The sequence below is a fragment of the Ostrinia nubilalis genome, chromosome 28 (genome assembly GCF_963855985.1).
Source record: "Ostrinia nubilalis chromosome 28, ilOstNubi1.1, whole genome shotgun sequence".
Lineage (NCBI taxonomy): Eukaryota > Metazoa > Arthropoda > Insecta > Lepidoptera > Crambidae > Ostrinia > Ostrinia nubilalis.
Genome location: NC_087115.1, coordinates 5,232,328 through 5,249,569, shown reverse-complemented (window position 1 = coordinate 5,249,569; position 17,242 = coordinate 5,232,328). Strand labels below are relative to the sequence as shown.

Below are 17,242 nucleotides of genomic sequence, written 5' to 3'. Positions count from 1 at the left end.
AAGGACGTAGTAGTTCTAGCAACATCTTAAGTATATTATTAACTTTTTATACCAAAATTGCGTGTCTACTACATACCTACACTATCAATATAACACATTTTACGTACCTACTTTTTAACAATTAATTCTACAGGGTGTTAGGTAAATGGGTATATGAGCCGACACTAGCCCATGTTAACATAATTATGCATACAGGGTGTTAGGTAAATGGGTATATGAGCCGACACTAGCCCATGTTAACATGGGCATATAAATGGCATGGTGAAGTCAGAAAATTGATATCTTAATTTTAATTATTTAAATTTTCATACAAATCGGATTTTATAAAATTTATTTTGTATGAAAATTTAAAAAATTAAAGTGATGATATCAAATTTCTGACTTCACCATACCATTTATATGCCCATGTTAACATGGGCTAGTGTCGGCTCATATACCCATTTACCTAACACCCTGTATAAATGGTAGGTGAAGTCAGAAAATTGATATCATCATTTTAATTATCTAAATTTTCATACAAATCTGATTTTATAAATTTTAATTTGTATGGAAATTTAAAAAATTAAAAATGATGATTATCAAATTTCTGACTTCACCATACCATTTAATGCATATGTTAACATAGGCTAGTGCCGGCTCATATACCCATTTACCTAACACCCTGTATAAGTACCTAGATTTCTATAATTTTATTATCGTAAAAAACAATCGACAAGTTATTGAAAAGCCGATGACAACGCCATCTTTATTTTTTGTCATTAAAATGATTAAAATCGTGCAAAATGCTATCTTATAGCGTGTTCGAAATGGTTCTAAACTATTTTTTATATGAGTATTTCTCAAAAAAAATGTACGTAACGAAACGGTAGTAACGAAATAGTAAGGCCATAAGGCTTGTTATACATTGGCGAAATATTGTGAATGCTCTTCATTTATTCAATTCGAAATATTTGTAAGTATGCACCCAAATACGGGGTAATATTAAGGGGTTAGAAATAAAATAAGGGAGTAATCATTCATACTATTTTAATAAAATTATTTTTGTTCCATCATGTTTATCCATTTTGAGTCGTTCTCTGTAAGCTTTTTGCCTTTCGGCATTGGTTTTTGGCGGCATTCCTAAAAAAAACAAAAGAAGTAATCACATAAAAACGTAATCTAAATGATTTGATAATTTTTTGCTGGTGGCACTTCTGTAAAGCGGATAGTATCCAATCCTTTTGTTATTAACGCTCTATATTTTTTGAAATAAATTAAGTAGTGAATATTACTATGCTTAGTCAGGTAATAACAGTATACACTCAGCATTATGTTGTACTTTTTCGTAACGTAACGAAATTCGTAAAAAACGTAACGAAATATTAGACAAAATGAGATCAGAAACAAGTATTTTTTTGATAAAATTTGTTACAGCAAATATAAAAGCTTACTAAATGTTCGTACCACACGTATTACAAAAAATGGTTAAATGAAGACTTACCGTTCTATATAAAATCGCTGATTTTACTGCCTGTTACGAAAAAGTAATCCCACAAAACACACACGTTTTCACTAATTTTCGCGATAGATGTTATGGCGGAGACGTCAGGCCAACAGCCATTCAGAGTGCAGCTATTGTTGTCCGTGTAAAATAAATACGGAATTGTTCAGAAACCATGGGAAAGTAGAAATAAATCGTAACTAAAGAGTAAATAACGAAATAGTAAATGAGAGCGACTCATTTTGTTTTTTTGCTTTAAATTGCCAATTCATTATGACACCCCATAGAAAATCAATTTGATACAGAAACTGCGATTACTGTAGAACGATAATACAAAGAAATTTACAATAATTTAGTTACGTATCGCATTTTATGAAACAAAAATACATGAAAAAGCTAGGGTGGCAAACAGGTTTTTGTATGAAAGGTAAAAAAGGACTATTTTTAAAATATCTAAATATTTGGTAATAAGTAGGATTATAGCTATAAATCTTCGTTATCTTAAAGATTAATGTTCATCCTTCAAAATTGTGTGTGTGTTTTTTTTGTGTGATGATTTATAAATATAAAACTTTTGAACTGTTTCAAAGCACACTTTTTTTTTTCAAAATGTACATTTTTTTTGAGAAATACTCATATTTAGTTTTTATTAAATTATTACATAGTAATATCATATTGATTTAGTAACTATAATATCTAATTTACATAAAACACTGAAATAGCATTTGAAAACCTTTAATGTTTTAAATTTTGGTATAATTAAGAAGATTACGTAATAAAGCTTAAAATGTATTTAGATGCATTTAGGTAAATGAAAAATGTAATTTAGAGCTTAATCACTTGCTCTAGTGTTTTAAATCTACTAAAATCTATCACAATATGAATTGAGTAGGAATGATTTTAAATTGTACTTGATCTTAATACACTAAAATGTAAGTAGGTAGGTACTACAACTTGCAAAAACTATGAAACACTAACAATTTATAAATTATATGACAAATTGCTCAACTAGTTTTAAACTTTGTATCGATTTTAATGTTTGTTAATTAATAACAAGAATTAGTTTAACTATCTCTTTTATAATCAAGCATTTTTTACTAAATATCACACTGCTAAAATGCACAACAACCTAAGAAATCATAACTTTTTTATTTCAATTGTAACTTAATAATGATTTTGAGTAAAAATTAAGAAACTTAGTAAACGAGGATTTTTCTTATGCAGGACACGATGATCACGGCGAAAACTGAAGTTTTCAGTATGTCAGCATCTGAAATAAAACAAAAATTAAATTAAAATCATTAAAATTTCTTTATGTTCTTTAGCGCCCTCTATTATTTACTTTCTTAAAACTAACATACAGAGTGACAACGATGCTTTTAAATAGCGCCATCTGTTTTTCACTTTCATAAATAAAACTAACACAGAGTACTGTTTTTTTATAAAAAATTTACAAGAAAGAGTACTATTATGATTATGTTAAAAGAGCGCCATCTATGATCTTTCTTTAGAAATAATGTGAAAGTTTAGGTAATTTTATTTCATATATTTATAGGTACAACAACAGAATACAATTTCAAACATTTTTACAGAAAAACACTGGTCTTTTCATCGGAAGCAAATATTTGTTATACCTATGAATTCATACTATTTGGTCCTTAAGCAAGTGAGTTATTATTTTAGAATTTATTTAGAGTCGCTGGCACAACAATTTGTCGTATTCGCACAGTAAGTGTTACATGGACTCCGCATGTTCTCCACATGTTTGACAGCGGTCCTCTGTTGTTAGGCCTATTTTGTGGAGCATGTGGTTTGTTTCATAATGACTAGTTAGCGCACCCGTAATTGCTCGGGCTTGCCTATTATTTCCGCTGAATCTGAGTTTTCTTCATGACCCTGTATTTCCCTCAAGGAATGATTGGAGTGTCTCATACCGTTTTTGCTTTCCCATTGCTTCTGCGTCTTGGATACGTATTGCCTCGTGGCCATGTGTACTATCGGTACTATCAGTTCAGGCCCAATAGGGGTCGCTTCTGACTCTTGTCTCGCTGGACTGTCGGCTCTCTCATCGCCTTCGACCGCTGTATGTTTTGGATCCATCAGGGTCGCCCTGTTATGTCTTCTGAGTATATTCAGCTTTATGATAGCATCTACAACAAGTAAATAAAAAATAAATAAATATCCTTAGACATTTACACTGCACCTCTTTCTAGTTACAAACTGAGCAAAGCTTGTATATTAGAAAATGGATATAAACATACTCAAATACTTTTTTTTTTTGTAAATACATACAATAATACTCACTTGTTTAAGGACCATAATTAGTATGAATTCATGAGTAAAATAAATATTTTTTTCCGATGCGCAGTATTTATTATTCGCTTAATGTAAGAAGCTGCTTTTTATTACAATAAATTAGCGCCATCTCTTATCGAAATCACAGTACTAACCACTGCAAGAATGATCGCGCTCCCTGAATCCGGACTTTATTTCAAGAAAATAGAAAATGTCTTATTTAATTACACATTCACTAGTGCCATCTATTATCAAAATCCCCGCATGAGCCACTCACTGGTAGGTATGACAGCTATTAAAATAGCTGTTGTAAGAAGTTGTTTTCCATTACAACCATTACAACTAGCGCCATCTCTTATCAAAAACCCCGCACTAACCACTGCAGGAATGGTACCGATTTGCTATTTTACGCTGATACATCTATCATTACTTGTAGCGCCATCGCCGCCATCTATATAAAATAGCAAATATAAAATGTAAATAGCTGTTTTTCATTACAACCATCGCCATCTCCAATCGAATATACAACACTACCCACTGCAGGAATGGTAGCGATTCGCTATTTTATTAGGGGGGGTGTAATTAGTGAGCTCACGAGTGAGTACTATCATCATCGGTTGCCTAACGTCCTGATGCGTGCGTGCCTTATTCTGTGGTTCGACTTTCGCCTGGCGCGGCAGCCAAATAAAAAGCCTAACAAAAGCCGGACAGGCCGGACATCGGTTATTTTGGCCGGACATGCAATCAAAAAGCCTAACTATGTCCGGCTTTATCCGGACGCCTGGCAACCCTATTTGTAGCGCCATAAAATAGCAAACATAAAATGTAAACAGCTGTTTTTCATTACAACCAGCGCCATCTTTAATCAAAAGCACGGTACTAACCACTGCAAGAGTGTTCGTGCTCCCTGAACCCGTTTTCTGCGTCACACTGACAGATCGTGTGTCGCTCGGTCGTCAGATACATTCGGAGGTGAGGGGGAGGGGTGCCCGTGATGTTTGGAGTCGCGCAGACCAGCCCATCGTTGCATTCGTCGCTGTTGCTACAGATGTGGTAGAGAGCTGTAAGAGAGAACATACTTAAATAAATCTTTCAAGTACTCACATAAGGTCTCTCGCCCACGGCGACTTTTTTTCATTTATTTTTGAAAATGGGCTTTTAAAAAGCACTTTTACACGTCCCAGAATTAACCCTACCATTGCTTCGGGACAATAAATGGGCCAGTGCTGAGAAGAAGCAGCGCAAGAAGCTCAGTCACTATTGTCAGCCTCCTTTTTAAGGGTTTCACCCCCTTCCCCGTGGTTCCTATGTTTCACAGCTTCCAGTAGCTTGGAAACGCGCGACAGCGTCGCTACTAACGCGCGTTAGTCGCATTTGCAACGCACTAAAGTGATGCTAACGCGCTACACAGCGCGACTGGTGGACGAGGGACCCAAAGGTGTTAGCACACTTATCAACCCGGAAAGGGATCAACACCGTATCGCTTTTCGCCGCGATGTCAACTTCGAGGCGAGGCGTTTACGTTTCGGTGCGGATAAGTGTGCGTTGCAGTCCTGAATTTCATTTAAAGAATACTGACTACCACGAGTTGACACGGTAACGATCCGTTTCCGGGTTGATAAGTGTGCTTCGACCTTAAGTATGCATTTTAGGTGAACATGAAAACCTTTCGTTTTCGAATCGTTTGTAGAAATGTAGCAGTAGCTCGAAACTAATTTTAACGCATTCGATTGTGAAAATTGATTTTGTGCTCTCCCATTCTAACTTCACGTCACGTTCACAGCACAGGGGCGCTATTGAAGTTTTCATCTTTCGATGGCGATTCGAATACGCAAACGATTCGAAGTCGAGAGTTTTTCGTGCTAGAAGTATATCCATACACCTAAATTAAATTCATAATCAAACTTTAGCCTACCAAATTAAGGCTACGTGCCTAAGCCCTATAATAACGAGCACTGATAACAGAAAAACCTTTTGAAATGTAAGTTAATTTGTATAAAGCACGAACCACTGTGTTCTTGGTTTAATTGTACAAAGTAGGTACTTTCGAGAGCACATGAAATTGTAAATTTTGTTGAAAAATCGCCCTTATTTCGACGAAATAAGACGCCATAGTGTTAAGCTTTTTATGCTGAGTACGTATTTACTTTGAGTATAAGTTTTCACGCTAACGTAGACTTAATTGTTGGGGAAAAATAATGAGCTGTCAAAACTAAAGTTAATGTGTCCCAATTTGATATGAAGCACAGTGTTTTCAGTTCGTTCGTTTCAGCCAAATGACGTCCACTGCTGGACAAAGGACTTCAAGGATTTCCACAACGACCAGTCTTGCGCTGCCCGCATCTAAATCTAGTCTAAGTAGATGCTTCCTGCGACTTTCACCAGATCATCGGTCCATCTAGTAAACACCATCTTTCAGTCCGTGGTCGCCATTCGAGAACTTTCCAACGTCCACGTGCACAGTGAGACCTTATAGTAATGTTTGCGAATACGGGCGTAAATGACCTGTGGGCTGAGTGTGAATTTACATCAAACGCGCTCACGAGTTTTTGAACGTTTTCCGCTAGGGGCGCTGTACAATCCGTCATACACAGATATGGATTAGAGTAGATACAGCAAGTTGCTCATCAAAGCGTGCCATTCCGATATGTCCAAATGGACATACATGGTCGAGTGATGTACACGTTGTTAATTGTAAGCCGATTACAACAATCGGTAACGATGATTTTACGAGGACAGTAGTACGAACACGGTAAAATGAATAAATTATTAACGGATTGAGAATTGTAATTAACAGCACAAGTAGAAGAAGTGTAAAGTAGCATTGTTTTTAATACATATCCTGCGAATCCTGCGATGTACTATTTGGAGTAAAACCATGGTCCCTGTATGTGGTGCACTCATACCGATCCCAAGGAACCGTACTTACTCATAACAATAAGACACACACTGAGCCCCGATTACGGTAATTTTAACGTCTCCAATCCAGACACGCTTCTCGATTCTGCGATACGATTGGTCGTTCAACAGCATACGTCAGCTGTTTTGACCAATCGTATCGCAGAATCGATGAAGCGCGTCTGGATTGGAAACGTTAAAAGTTACCGTAATCGGGGCTCAGATCCGTGTATTCATACACCATACAAGTTATTGAAACGCTGGTAGGGTGAAAAAAATAATGAGATTTGACGATTTGTAAGAATTAATTTATTTAAAGAGGAAAATAAAGATGTTGTTGGTTTTGTATCGGGCCCCCGGGAAACCCCTAGTGAATAACGATCATTACTTTCATAAACATTAGGCACAACAAAAATAACAAAAATATTATTTGAAAATTTATAAGAAAATTAATAATGTAGAATAACGTTTACCGCGACAAAATTATTTTAATCCACAGTCAGACTAGCTATAAATTTAACAAAATATCAGTTTTATCGGAATTAATCAATTTTCGAATCGAGTCACACGATATCTTTCGATGACTTTGCGAATGCAGTACGATGATACGATTACTTTTACGTTGCGGCAATCACTAAAATTCGCTAAAATGACACTAATGACGTTTAAAAAGTGGCACGCTCGGCTTCATACAATTTTTGACACATGCTGCATCTATCCATATCTGTGCCGTCATACATTAAATGTCATTTTTTGACGCGCTTACTGTGAGCCGTTTGATGAAAACTCACACCCAGCCCTCTGACCTCTAGACAAGAGTGTATAGCCAAGAGAGAAATGCCATCGCACCGACGTTTTTCCGTATGGCTCTGTTATGATGAGATTAGATTTTCAGAGCGAGAAGAAGTGTAGCGTCACTTGTCTAGAGGGATTGATGATGACGATGATGATTAATAACTTACATTTAGTTTGCGCTTCGCACTGCCCGTTGACCGGTGGCGAGTTGTCCCCACAGAGACATCTGGTGGTGGAGTCGTAGTGGGTTCGGACACAGGAGCTGCTGCTGATGCCAGCGCAGTCAGACGGCTTGCCGCATGCTCGAGCTGGAAGAAAGAAGATGATTAGGGTATATAAATGACCCGGTGTTGTCGCGGAAGTTTAAGACTATGGCCACTCGCGACACTCCCACTCGGGCGATGACGGAACGCCGCGGGGGTTTTAGTGGGTATATATACCCCATCCTCAGGACGGAGCAGCGTCCTTTTTAGGGCGCCGGGAGTCCCACACACCACCCTGTCCCCCGGCAGTGGCAAAGCATTTCCTCCGCGACAAAAAAAAGGTTACATAATGACAGTATAACTATCACTCAGAACAAACTCACAGATCACAGAAACTAAAGGGAGATGTGACAAGGGGGCGGGGCCGGTGTCGCAGCAATATGCCCAAAAACAGAACACATTGCTCGTGAAAGCAATGATGACAGCAGCGACGTCATATAAACAGCTTACATTGCTTGCGTAGTACTAAAGATTATTCGAACGTTGAGTATTTATTTGTGTGCATGAATTTCTAATGCAATACTGAGTTTAGAACTCAACGCATTAGTTGTCAATTGTTATCTCTCTATATCTCTATGAACAAACTTGACCTTTACTGGTTGGGTTGGCGGTCAAGCTGTAGATCCTGGCTACACAGGAGTTGCAGTGGAAATGAGAGGTGGGAAAAGTCCCGTTTTATAACAATTAAATTCTCGCACTGACCTTTAGCAACACTTCGCATTTATTATATTGTACCTAACATACCGTAGTATAACCATGGTTACTTTTCATTGCCATTCTGCCTTCGCGTGCTGTCGTATGTTAATCAGTACGCCCCAACTAAATAAATGACTATAATACTGATAATACCTAAAGGTTACTTACAAGGGGTAGTAAAAAACATTTATTTTTGTACTGCGTATGTTCTGGAAGTTACAGTTGCGACGTTTGAAAAGGGCATGGGAAATTACGTACGCTAATGGGAAACGAAGGTATAATACCTACTGAATTGCCAATGAAGGCAGAGGAATCATCAAGGTATAATAGTAAAGGTCCTAGGACTGACCCTTGCGGCACGCCTTGAGTCGTTTCGACAAGCTTGAAAAGGGTAGAATAAATTAAAGTTAATTGGAAATAAATTACAAACGGAAGAAGGGCAAAATTAAATTGTATTAAAGATAAAGTAATGGTCCCAGTATCAACCCTTGAGATGCACCCTATAGGAATACTTGACGTTACCAGAGTTATATTGTCCAATAGCACAATAATTTGGGTAAAAAGTACTATCTCTAACTAAATGCTATTTTAACAAATACTAAAGCATACGTTTACTTTAGCAAATGCTTCAGGTAAATCAAGTTTTTACTTCAATTTCTGTTCAATTCAGTCACCTAGCCTAGATCATAGAGATTTGAAAAATATTCTAAGCTCTATGAATGTCCCATCTACGAATTGAACCAAAAACCACACAAAAAACACTCATTTAGCAACTAAAATCAATAACTAAATAAGATTATTACCTAAATTACAAAAATAAAATTTCCACGACACAAAATACCGCGAAAACTCAACAAAGTTGTCAGACATAATGCAAAGACATCGACATCATACAGCCAAGGTTCTTGCAAATTCCCACTTTAAATTCTAAGATAACTCCACAGTGGCCGCACGCCATCGGAAGCTAGTTCAACCAGCGTATCTTGGATCCTCACTCGTTTAAATTACCGTATTACGAGAGACCAAGAGAGACTGGTAATCGTGGGGTGTAAATCTATGCTTCCGAAAGTAATCGGACAGCGCCATCTAGCGAAGTAGGTTAAGAGGTACCTAGTAAGAAGGTTAAGTTTACATGCTTAGATTAATAAAACCTAGATAGATAGTCAGTGCACGAAAGGTGAGGCAGATTTTAGTAAGCCAGAATGGCTTACTCGTAAACGTCACATGAACTGTCAAAGTGAAAAATTGGTAAACACGTCCGACGACTTTTAATTAATTAAGACGGTTTGTGCTGTGAAAGGGTGTCTAAATACATCAGAAAAACTAAAGAAAGTGACCAGTGTTACATTTCATAAGTAAGTACTACGATTCGACGCGTATTTTGCTTGAATTTGGCTTTCAAAAATTAAATACGGGAATGATACCAGTAACAAGAAAATGTATTTCCCAATTGTTCGCCGTACAAATACACTTCCTTTTTTATGAAATCGAGACTTTTCAGTCGATTTATCTTATTGTAATTAGGTAGGTACTTTGAATTCAATAAATAAGTAAGTACATGATGCGTTTTGTTTTTGTTAGTTATAAAATAATTAAAAACGTATTAAAAATTTCCCTACTTTCGGGAAAATCGCCTTCACTGTCTACACTCCCCAACAAAATTGACACTAATGACATAAGATTTTTGCCTCACTCTTGACGAAGCGTTTGTATGAAGACTATCCATCTAGGTTTTATTAATCTAAGTTTACATGCAAAGGTTTTTAATGGTACGCACTTGCTTCAAGAACAGTATTCAAATTGATTGAGTATTTGAGTCATAAAGGTGAATCTATTATCCCACATTTTTATAGTATAAAAAATATAGTTAAAAGCTTCCAGACGAGAAAAGAGTTAGAGCATATTTTTTTCCCGGCATTTTAGACGTTTATTTATTTAAAAAAATTGCAAGTTTGAATTTGAAAAAAAAAAAAAACTTTACAGTCCACACCTCGTTGCGTTCGAAAAATTAATTATGAAAAACATAGCCCTCCTTCTAGCGCAGTCAGATAAAAATGTGGAATTTTTAAATACATAATAATTCCTCATAGACTTTCCTTTCGCCTCTAATGGAGGATATAAACTATTTTTCTATTTCCCATTTTTTTATTCAGTGCAAAAATGCGACTTTCTTTATTAAGTAGGGGAGACTGGGTACGGTTTGAACAGGGTACGGTTAACTCGAATGTTATCGAACATGCTCGGTAGGTGAAGGGTAACTGAAATCTTTGAATGCAGTTCTATTTCTTTTCCAAAACTAAGGAATGTTTCCTTTGAGTAAAATTTTCTATCTACAGTATTAAGAGTACTTTCCCTCCAGGTGGCAACACAAAATTCCACCCTGTATAAGGAGAAGAGCATACGGGGGACTAGTCCATACAACTGTATTATTGTCTTGTCGTCCGTACCTTCCCTTTGTACCCCTCACCTACCAAGCAGCTGTCGAGTTGTTACAACTGTACCCTGTTACAACAGTACCCTGTTACAACCGTACCCAGTCTCCCCTAATTGCAGTACCTACACCTAACTTAGTCAGTACTTGGGACTACTTTTTGCTAATAACTTCGTAGTAAGACCTTCATAAGTTCACAGTAAACCGGCAAGTACAATTATTTTGTTGTTAGCCGTGTTTAATCGTAAAAATAATAGAAATAATAACAACCAAGCCGCAATAAAACACAAACTATTTCAGAATTCTGCTTCTACCGGGCACGAGTTATTTCGATGTAATTGAAGCTTTCAATTTGGCGCTAGGGCTGAAACAAAATGTCTTTATTTAATCGATTAAATAAAGACATTTTGTTTCAGCCATCTTAACCAAGATTTGGCACTGTCAATTTTACATTTCTCCTTATACAATAGGCCCTTTCCCACATCAATTCTGCATAACTGGATCCCTGCATTAATGGATTTGCAGGACTTAGCAAATGGGATGTTCGTGTGAATGTTAATATTAAACACGAACTAAACAGGATCCTGCAAAAAACGGGAGGTCTCCGTGGGATACTTTATTTTAAAAACCAGCCGAGCGCGTGTCTTTTGGGTCAACAGGAAGACAAAAGTAGACAGGAATAAGTCTGCGAGTATTCCTTAATTTATGTCTTAGATACTATAAAACACCTATCTAGACCTTTCGCCCAGCAGTGGGATTACTTGATAGAGTGAAATTGGATCAGGTCACCCTTACGAGGGGTGTTCAACGAGGACTGCATACACATTACACATACTAATCATAAGGAAACTAGCAGCCCTACACAAAAGCAATAAAAGGCGCTCCAAGCATGCCATTTGGTCGAGTTTACAGCAATCAAACTAAATTTCAGATTTTATCGCCCCACTTCCGGTAAGCTGGCGATTGAATACACGGCTTAGCGAGCTGACAGCCCTGTTTGTTTTTTAATCATTAACAGGCGAAGGAATCAAAACCATAAAGTTTGGAATCGCACGGCTTTCTTAAATTTTAATGCCCGTTTTCACCTTTAATCTCTAATTTTTAAGTGACCCCTTTGAAATCCTTCCTGTTATGTGTTACCATAGGGGTCACTTAAAAATTAGGGATTGACGGTGAAAACGGCCATATATTTTAGCCGGCTGATAGTTGGGTTGAACTGTTAAATCAAAGGGCTTACGCGCTCGTTTAAAAAAATATATGAAGATTTTAGTTCTTGAAAGTTTCCGCTAGGGGCGCTGTACAATCCGTCATACATTTAATGTCATTTTTTACGCGCTCACAAGTGTAGTGAGACGAGGTTTAATGTAAACTCACACTCAGCCCTCAGAATCAGTATGGAAGTAAGCACTTTACAACCGATTTGATAACAAGCAGCCCAAACTATCGTCCGACTAAAAGTTTGTACGGGGTGTCTAACGCCCATTCACAAACGATGCTGGCTCAAGTGAAGCAGCAAATCGAACGCACAGCGTTGAATAGAGCTCTGTGATTGGTTCGGATGTCACCCTGTGCGTCCACGCGCACTGTGAGACCTCATAATACGGGCGTAAAACTGGTAAAACTTCTAAAAGAAGGGAAAATTAGCATATTTCAAATAGTAAGTAAAATTCGTGCTTACACCCTACAAAAAGTAGCATGTCGAGAAGTAATTTCTCTATGCTATTTTATATGAATTCTGAATATAAATTCTAAATTCACAAAATAGCATAACCAAAGAAATGAATGACATGTGAAAAAGAACTCTTTAAATGCGATTCCGCAGTTTGAGTATGCAAATTGATAATACGAATAATTTTGCTTGAAAACTATGAGTCAAAAGCAACAATTTACTTATTTTTTATTTTAAACTCAGTGTAGGTAGTTCATAATTACTATGCTGAAACGAAGTGCGCAGTTTGTGTTTGGCAAAAAAGGAATTATTAATTTCGTAACCTAAGTTCGTAAAATACGTAGGTAGCAAGAGCTACACAGAAACCTTATTTTTACCTACATAGAAAGAAAGAAAGAAAGAAAGAAAGAAAAAACATTTATTTGGTACAAAAAACTAAAAACCATAGGGGTGAACGAGGTGAATTGTCGTAACAGGGAGAGTTGTCAACCTCTTTCGTAATTAAAATTTCTTAGCTATTGAAAAAATCGAACTGCCTAAGGCGGGAATTGAACCCACAACATTCCGCTTGCCGGGCGACTGCTCTTCCAACTGAGCTACTAACGCCCGTATTCACAAACATTACTATGAGGTCTCACAGTGCGCGTAGACGCACATGGTGACACACAATCACAGAGCTCTATTCAACGCTTAACTTAAGCAAGCATCGTTTGTGAATACGGGCGGTAGTTCAGTCTCGAGCTAAAAAAGATGTTGCGAGCTCGCTGATAGTAAATAGGCTTCCAAAAATCGACAATGATTGTCACAACCCTCCCCTGTTACAACTCTCCTCGGTCTCCCCCCAAGTAGCATTTTACTCCATTTAAGAGTTCACATTGGAGTACTTTTGTCGGACTTTATAACTTTGAAAGCTGTGCATTTAGCCACTTGTTACTCTTTATTACACTCACGTACGTTGTATGGTTCACACTGCGTCCCATATAGTGCCGTAAGTCAGCCTTAAGTCCGATGTTACTACTTAAACTGCTATTTTAATGCTATTATACTGCTAATGTACAGCCATAGTGAACTTAAGGCTGTCTAATTTGTGCCCAAACTGGTTCTATAAAAGCATTATAGCAAGCTATACAGCTCGTATACAGCTGACATACACAGTAGGGTGTCCCGAAATATCTTTTTTTATATTTTCGCTACACAAGACCCCTCAAAAGTTGCGTCATAAGATGTAGATTACCGTAAAAATAATTTAAAAAATATAAAATAATGTTTCAAGGGCTCTACCGGCATTTTTATGTCTCAAAAAATTACTTAATCAGCCCTTCACTGTTTGTCATCTATTATATTTTTTTCACAATTATTTAATTTTATTTTGTAATAACAGTGGCAGTGGAACCCTAAGATATGATTTGCAGGCAATGACAGACAGTTTCCAGTGAGGAATAGGTTTGGTTCGAACTAGCAGAATTCATATTTTGACTTGTTTTTCTCAAATTTTCTACTTCTTCGGCGAGGCTGTTGGTATTATTTCTGTTGAGGTTTTATTGCTGTAAGGTATCGCACCGCACTTTTTTGTTATAATATTATATACTTTTAGCATAAATTTAACAAAAATTTAGCAAATATATGGTAGTAATATACTTTTTGATTTTTTTCAGGTAAAAACTACCTAGCCAAAAATTTTTAAAATATTATATTTAAACAGAATACTAATTGGCATGTTAAATAGTTTTAGCATACTATTAAATATAAATAACATTTATGTACGTTACATACACTTCCTAGCTGAAGTTTTTGTTCTGTACGCAGTTTTTTATCAATGGTGAACTTCAACGGAAGTAAAAAAATATTTTTAGTTATGAAACGCATACATGTTTTATGTCAAATTAAAGACAATTTAATACACTTCTTTGGCAGGTGTAAAACTTTTAGTAGAGTATAAGACATTTTGTAAAAAAATGATTTAAAAAGTAGTATCACAACAATGTAAAAAAATTCAATTTTCCTTTAATTACTAACTAAAGGTTGATTTTATCGATACAATTTATACTACAAAATATCAAGCGTACACATAGAGCTTTGATTTAAATAAAAAAGTAATGAAATCGGACAATTGGTTTTCAAGTTATGGTTGATTTTCTAAAATTGAATGCCATTTTTGTTAGCTTCCACTTAAAGATGCCAATCATTGTTTTATAATAGCGTAATAAAATTATTAACCTGCTGTGAGAAGGGAATTGAGTATCCTCAAATTAAATCGATATCTTGGCTGACCCATGGATTAATTAGGAATACATTAAAATCGCGCGCGTAAATGCCTAATTCTGGTCGAAAAGCCAATTCTGTTTTTAAAGTATTTATGGATTTATTGGTTTTTAAACTATTTTAAACCTTGCTGTTACTCATTGTGTACCCTCAAATTTCATAAAAACGCTATTTTTGTATTATTTATAGTTTATGTTAGGAACCCCTAAAATAGCAATTTAAAAAATTTTTAAGGGCAGGTAGAGGCCTCAAGATGACAGATATCTAATTAAATTTAATGCTAATCGTAATCTATATGTCAAAACGCAACTTTTGATACCTCTTGCGTAACCGTAGCTCAAAAAAAAAATTTTCCCATACAACGACGGGACACCCTAATACACAGCTTGTGGAGTACATGTGAACGACTAGACATACTATATAGAACCCCGAATGCTACTTGGGCCCTATCCAGGTTCAGTAGAGTTCACAAATGTATTGGCAGTATTGGCAGTACGAATGTTTAAAAATTATAAGCGCTTCAATGATCATACATTTTAATACAAATTCAAACACCAATCAAATGTAATCATATGCTGTTCATAAATATGTTGCGGTATTGTCTGCGCTACTGCGCTACAATCTTTTGAAAATATTGGCTTTGCCAATTTTATGAACTCGACTGTACCTACTATAAAGGAAAATAGCTGACATTTCTTCGATCAAAAAGATCGTAAAGAACTGAATACCAAGTAAAATAAAAAGCCTCTTTTCCTACAGATACCATCAATGACATAACTCTAGCAATACCCAGCCATATTCTTTAGTAGGTACTCATGTGGCAATATCATAAAAAAGATTTTTGTGGGTCACGAAATTATTGTCTTACCTTGATTTCTAGGTTTTTTCGCGTTTGCATGATAAATATGTACCTACGTAGTCAGTAAATCTTTGCAGTAAAATTAGAAGTACCTACCTAGATATCTGATAGATACATATTTGATTTAAAAGATAAAGCCTTCGGTAAGTAGGTATGCTTTATTTATTGCTGTTGGAAGTATACTAATAAAAGAGGGAATTATTTCAATTAAACGGTTTATTGACGTCCACACGGACGGACAGATCACAGAGAATACAGAGTTAGCATCATAGACAAAAGTATTAACTTTTTAACTATGGCAAAGGGTGGTGTTTACATAAATCCTACATCCTCCCTTAAACACAAACCCATTTGCGATACACAGTATTCTAATTTTGCATGCGTCGTTGCCTTGGTAAGTGCATCTGCAACCATCATGTTGGTTTGTACATAGCGAACATCAATCACTCCACTTAGTACCTTGTCTCGGACAAAATGGTGCCTCACGTCAATGTGTTTTGTTCTGGCATGATATCCATCGGTACCTGCAAGCTTGATTGAGCTCTGGTTATCGCTATAAATAACCATCGGTTCACTCTTCAACTGTGGCCAAAATGTTTCTTGAAGTTGTCTCAGCCACAAAGCTTCTTGTACACACGATGACAGCGACATGTACTCCGCTTCAGTCGTAGATAACGCTACAGTAGGTTGCCGCCTCGAGTTCCAGCTAATCATTCCTCCCTGAAACAAGAATGTGTAACCTGTGCAAGAGCGCCGATCATCCTCTGAGCTGGCCCAGTCTGAGTCACAGTAGCCATGCGCCATTGTCTCCTCTGGATTCTTCTTATAACTCAGTTTGAAGTCTTGAGTACCCTTCAAATAACGCATCACTCGTTTCAAAGCAGCCCAGTGTTGCTGTTGAGGTTTGGTGTTGTACTTACTCAACATATTGATCACAAAACTAATATCGGGCCTAGTGACCTGTGAAATGTATAATAAACATCCAATTACTTCTTGATAAGGAATGTCTTTCAATATCTTACTTTCTTCAGTATTTTCTATTCCTTGAAACTTGAAGTTTGGATCAATTGGAGTTTTTACCGTTTTGCAATCAGCCATTCCATATTTGCTCAATACCTCCTGTATATATTTTCTTTGATCTAAATACAGAGTGCCTTTATTTCTATCTCTTTCTACATGTATTCCAAGACAGTACTTCAGTTTACCTAAATCCTTCATTTTTAACTTGCTGAATAACTGTTCCTTAATACGCGCCTTACTATCTTGATTATTTGTGAACAAAATAATAAGTATCATCTACATGAATAGCCATAAAAGTCATGTCATTTTCATTCACAATGTTATAGTAGATACAAGGATCACATTTAGCTTGTAAAAGACCCAATTCTTTTAATGCTGCATCAAGCTTCTTGTTCCACTGCCTGCTAGCCTGTTTCAATCCATATAGAGACTTTTTCAGTCGACAAACTTTCTCACTATCTGTACTATCAGTGTTGTCATACATAGGAGGCATTTTCATGTAAATCTCCTCCTCTATGTCTCCTTGGAGAAACGCTGATACGGCATCCATTTGCCACATATCCATATCGTACTT

The 17,242-nt window shown here is 36.4% G+C and overlaps 1 protein-coding gene and 1 long non-coding RNA gene across 2 annotated transcripts in view; one reads left to right on the top strand and one right to left on the bottom strand.

Moving 5' to 3' along the window:
* Positions 1-17,242, top strand: part of LOC135085330 (uncharacterized) — a 271,536-nt gene that overhangs the window by 150,876 nt on the left and 103,418 nt on the right. The gene's annotated exons all lie outside the window — the stretch shown is intronic.
* LOC135085302 (uncharacterized) overlaps positions 2,200-17,242 on the bottom strand; it is a 29,325-nt gene continuing 14,282 nt past the window's right edge. Inside the window, exons 3-6 of the mRNA XM_063980083.1 lie at positions 7,636-7,776; positions 4,660-4,836; positions 3,415-3,630; positions 2,200-2,750 (exon numbers count right to left, since the gene is read on the bottom strand). Of these exons, the coding sequence (XP_063836153.1) occupies positions 2,677-2,750; positions 3,415-3,630; positions 4,660-4,836; positions 7,636-7,776 (608 nt within the window). The 3' untranslated portion in view covers positions 2,200-2,676. The remainder of the gene's footprint in view (positions 2,751-3,414; positions 3,631-4,659; positions 4,837-7,635; positions 7,777-17,242) is intronic.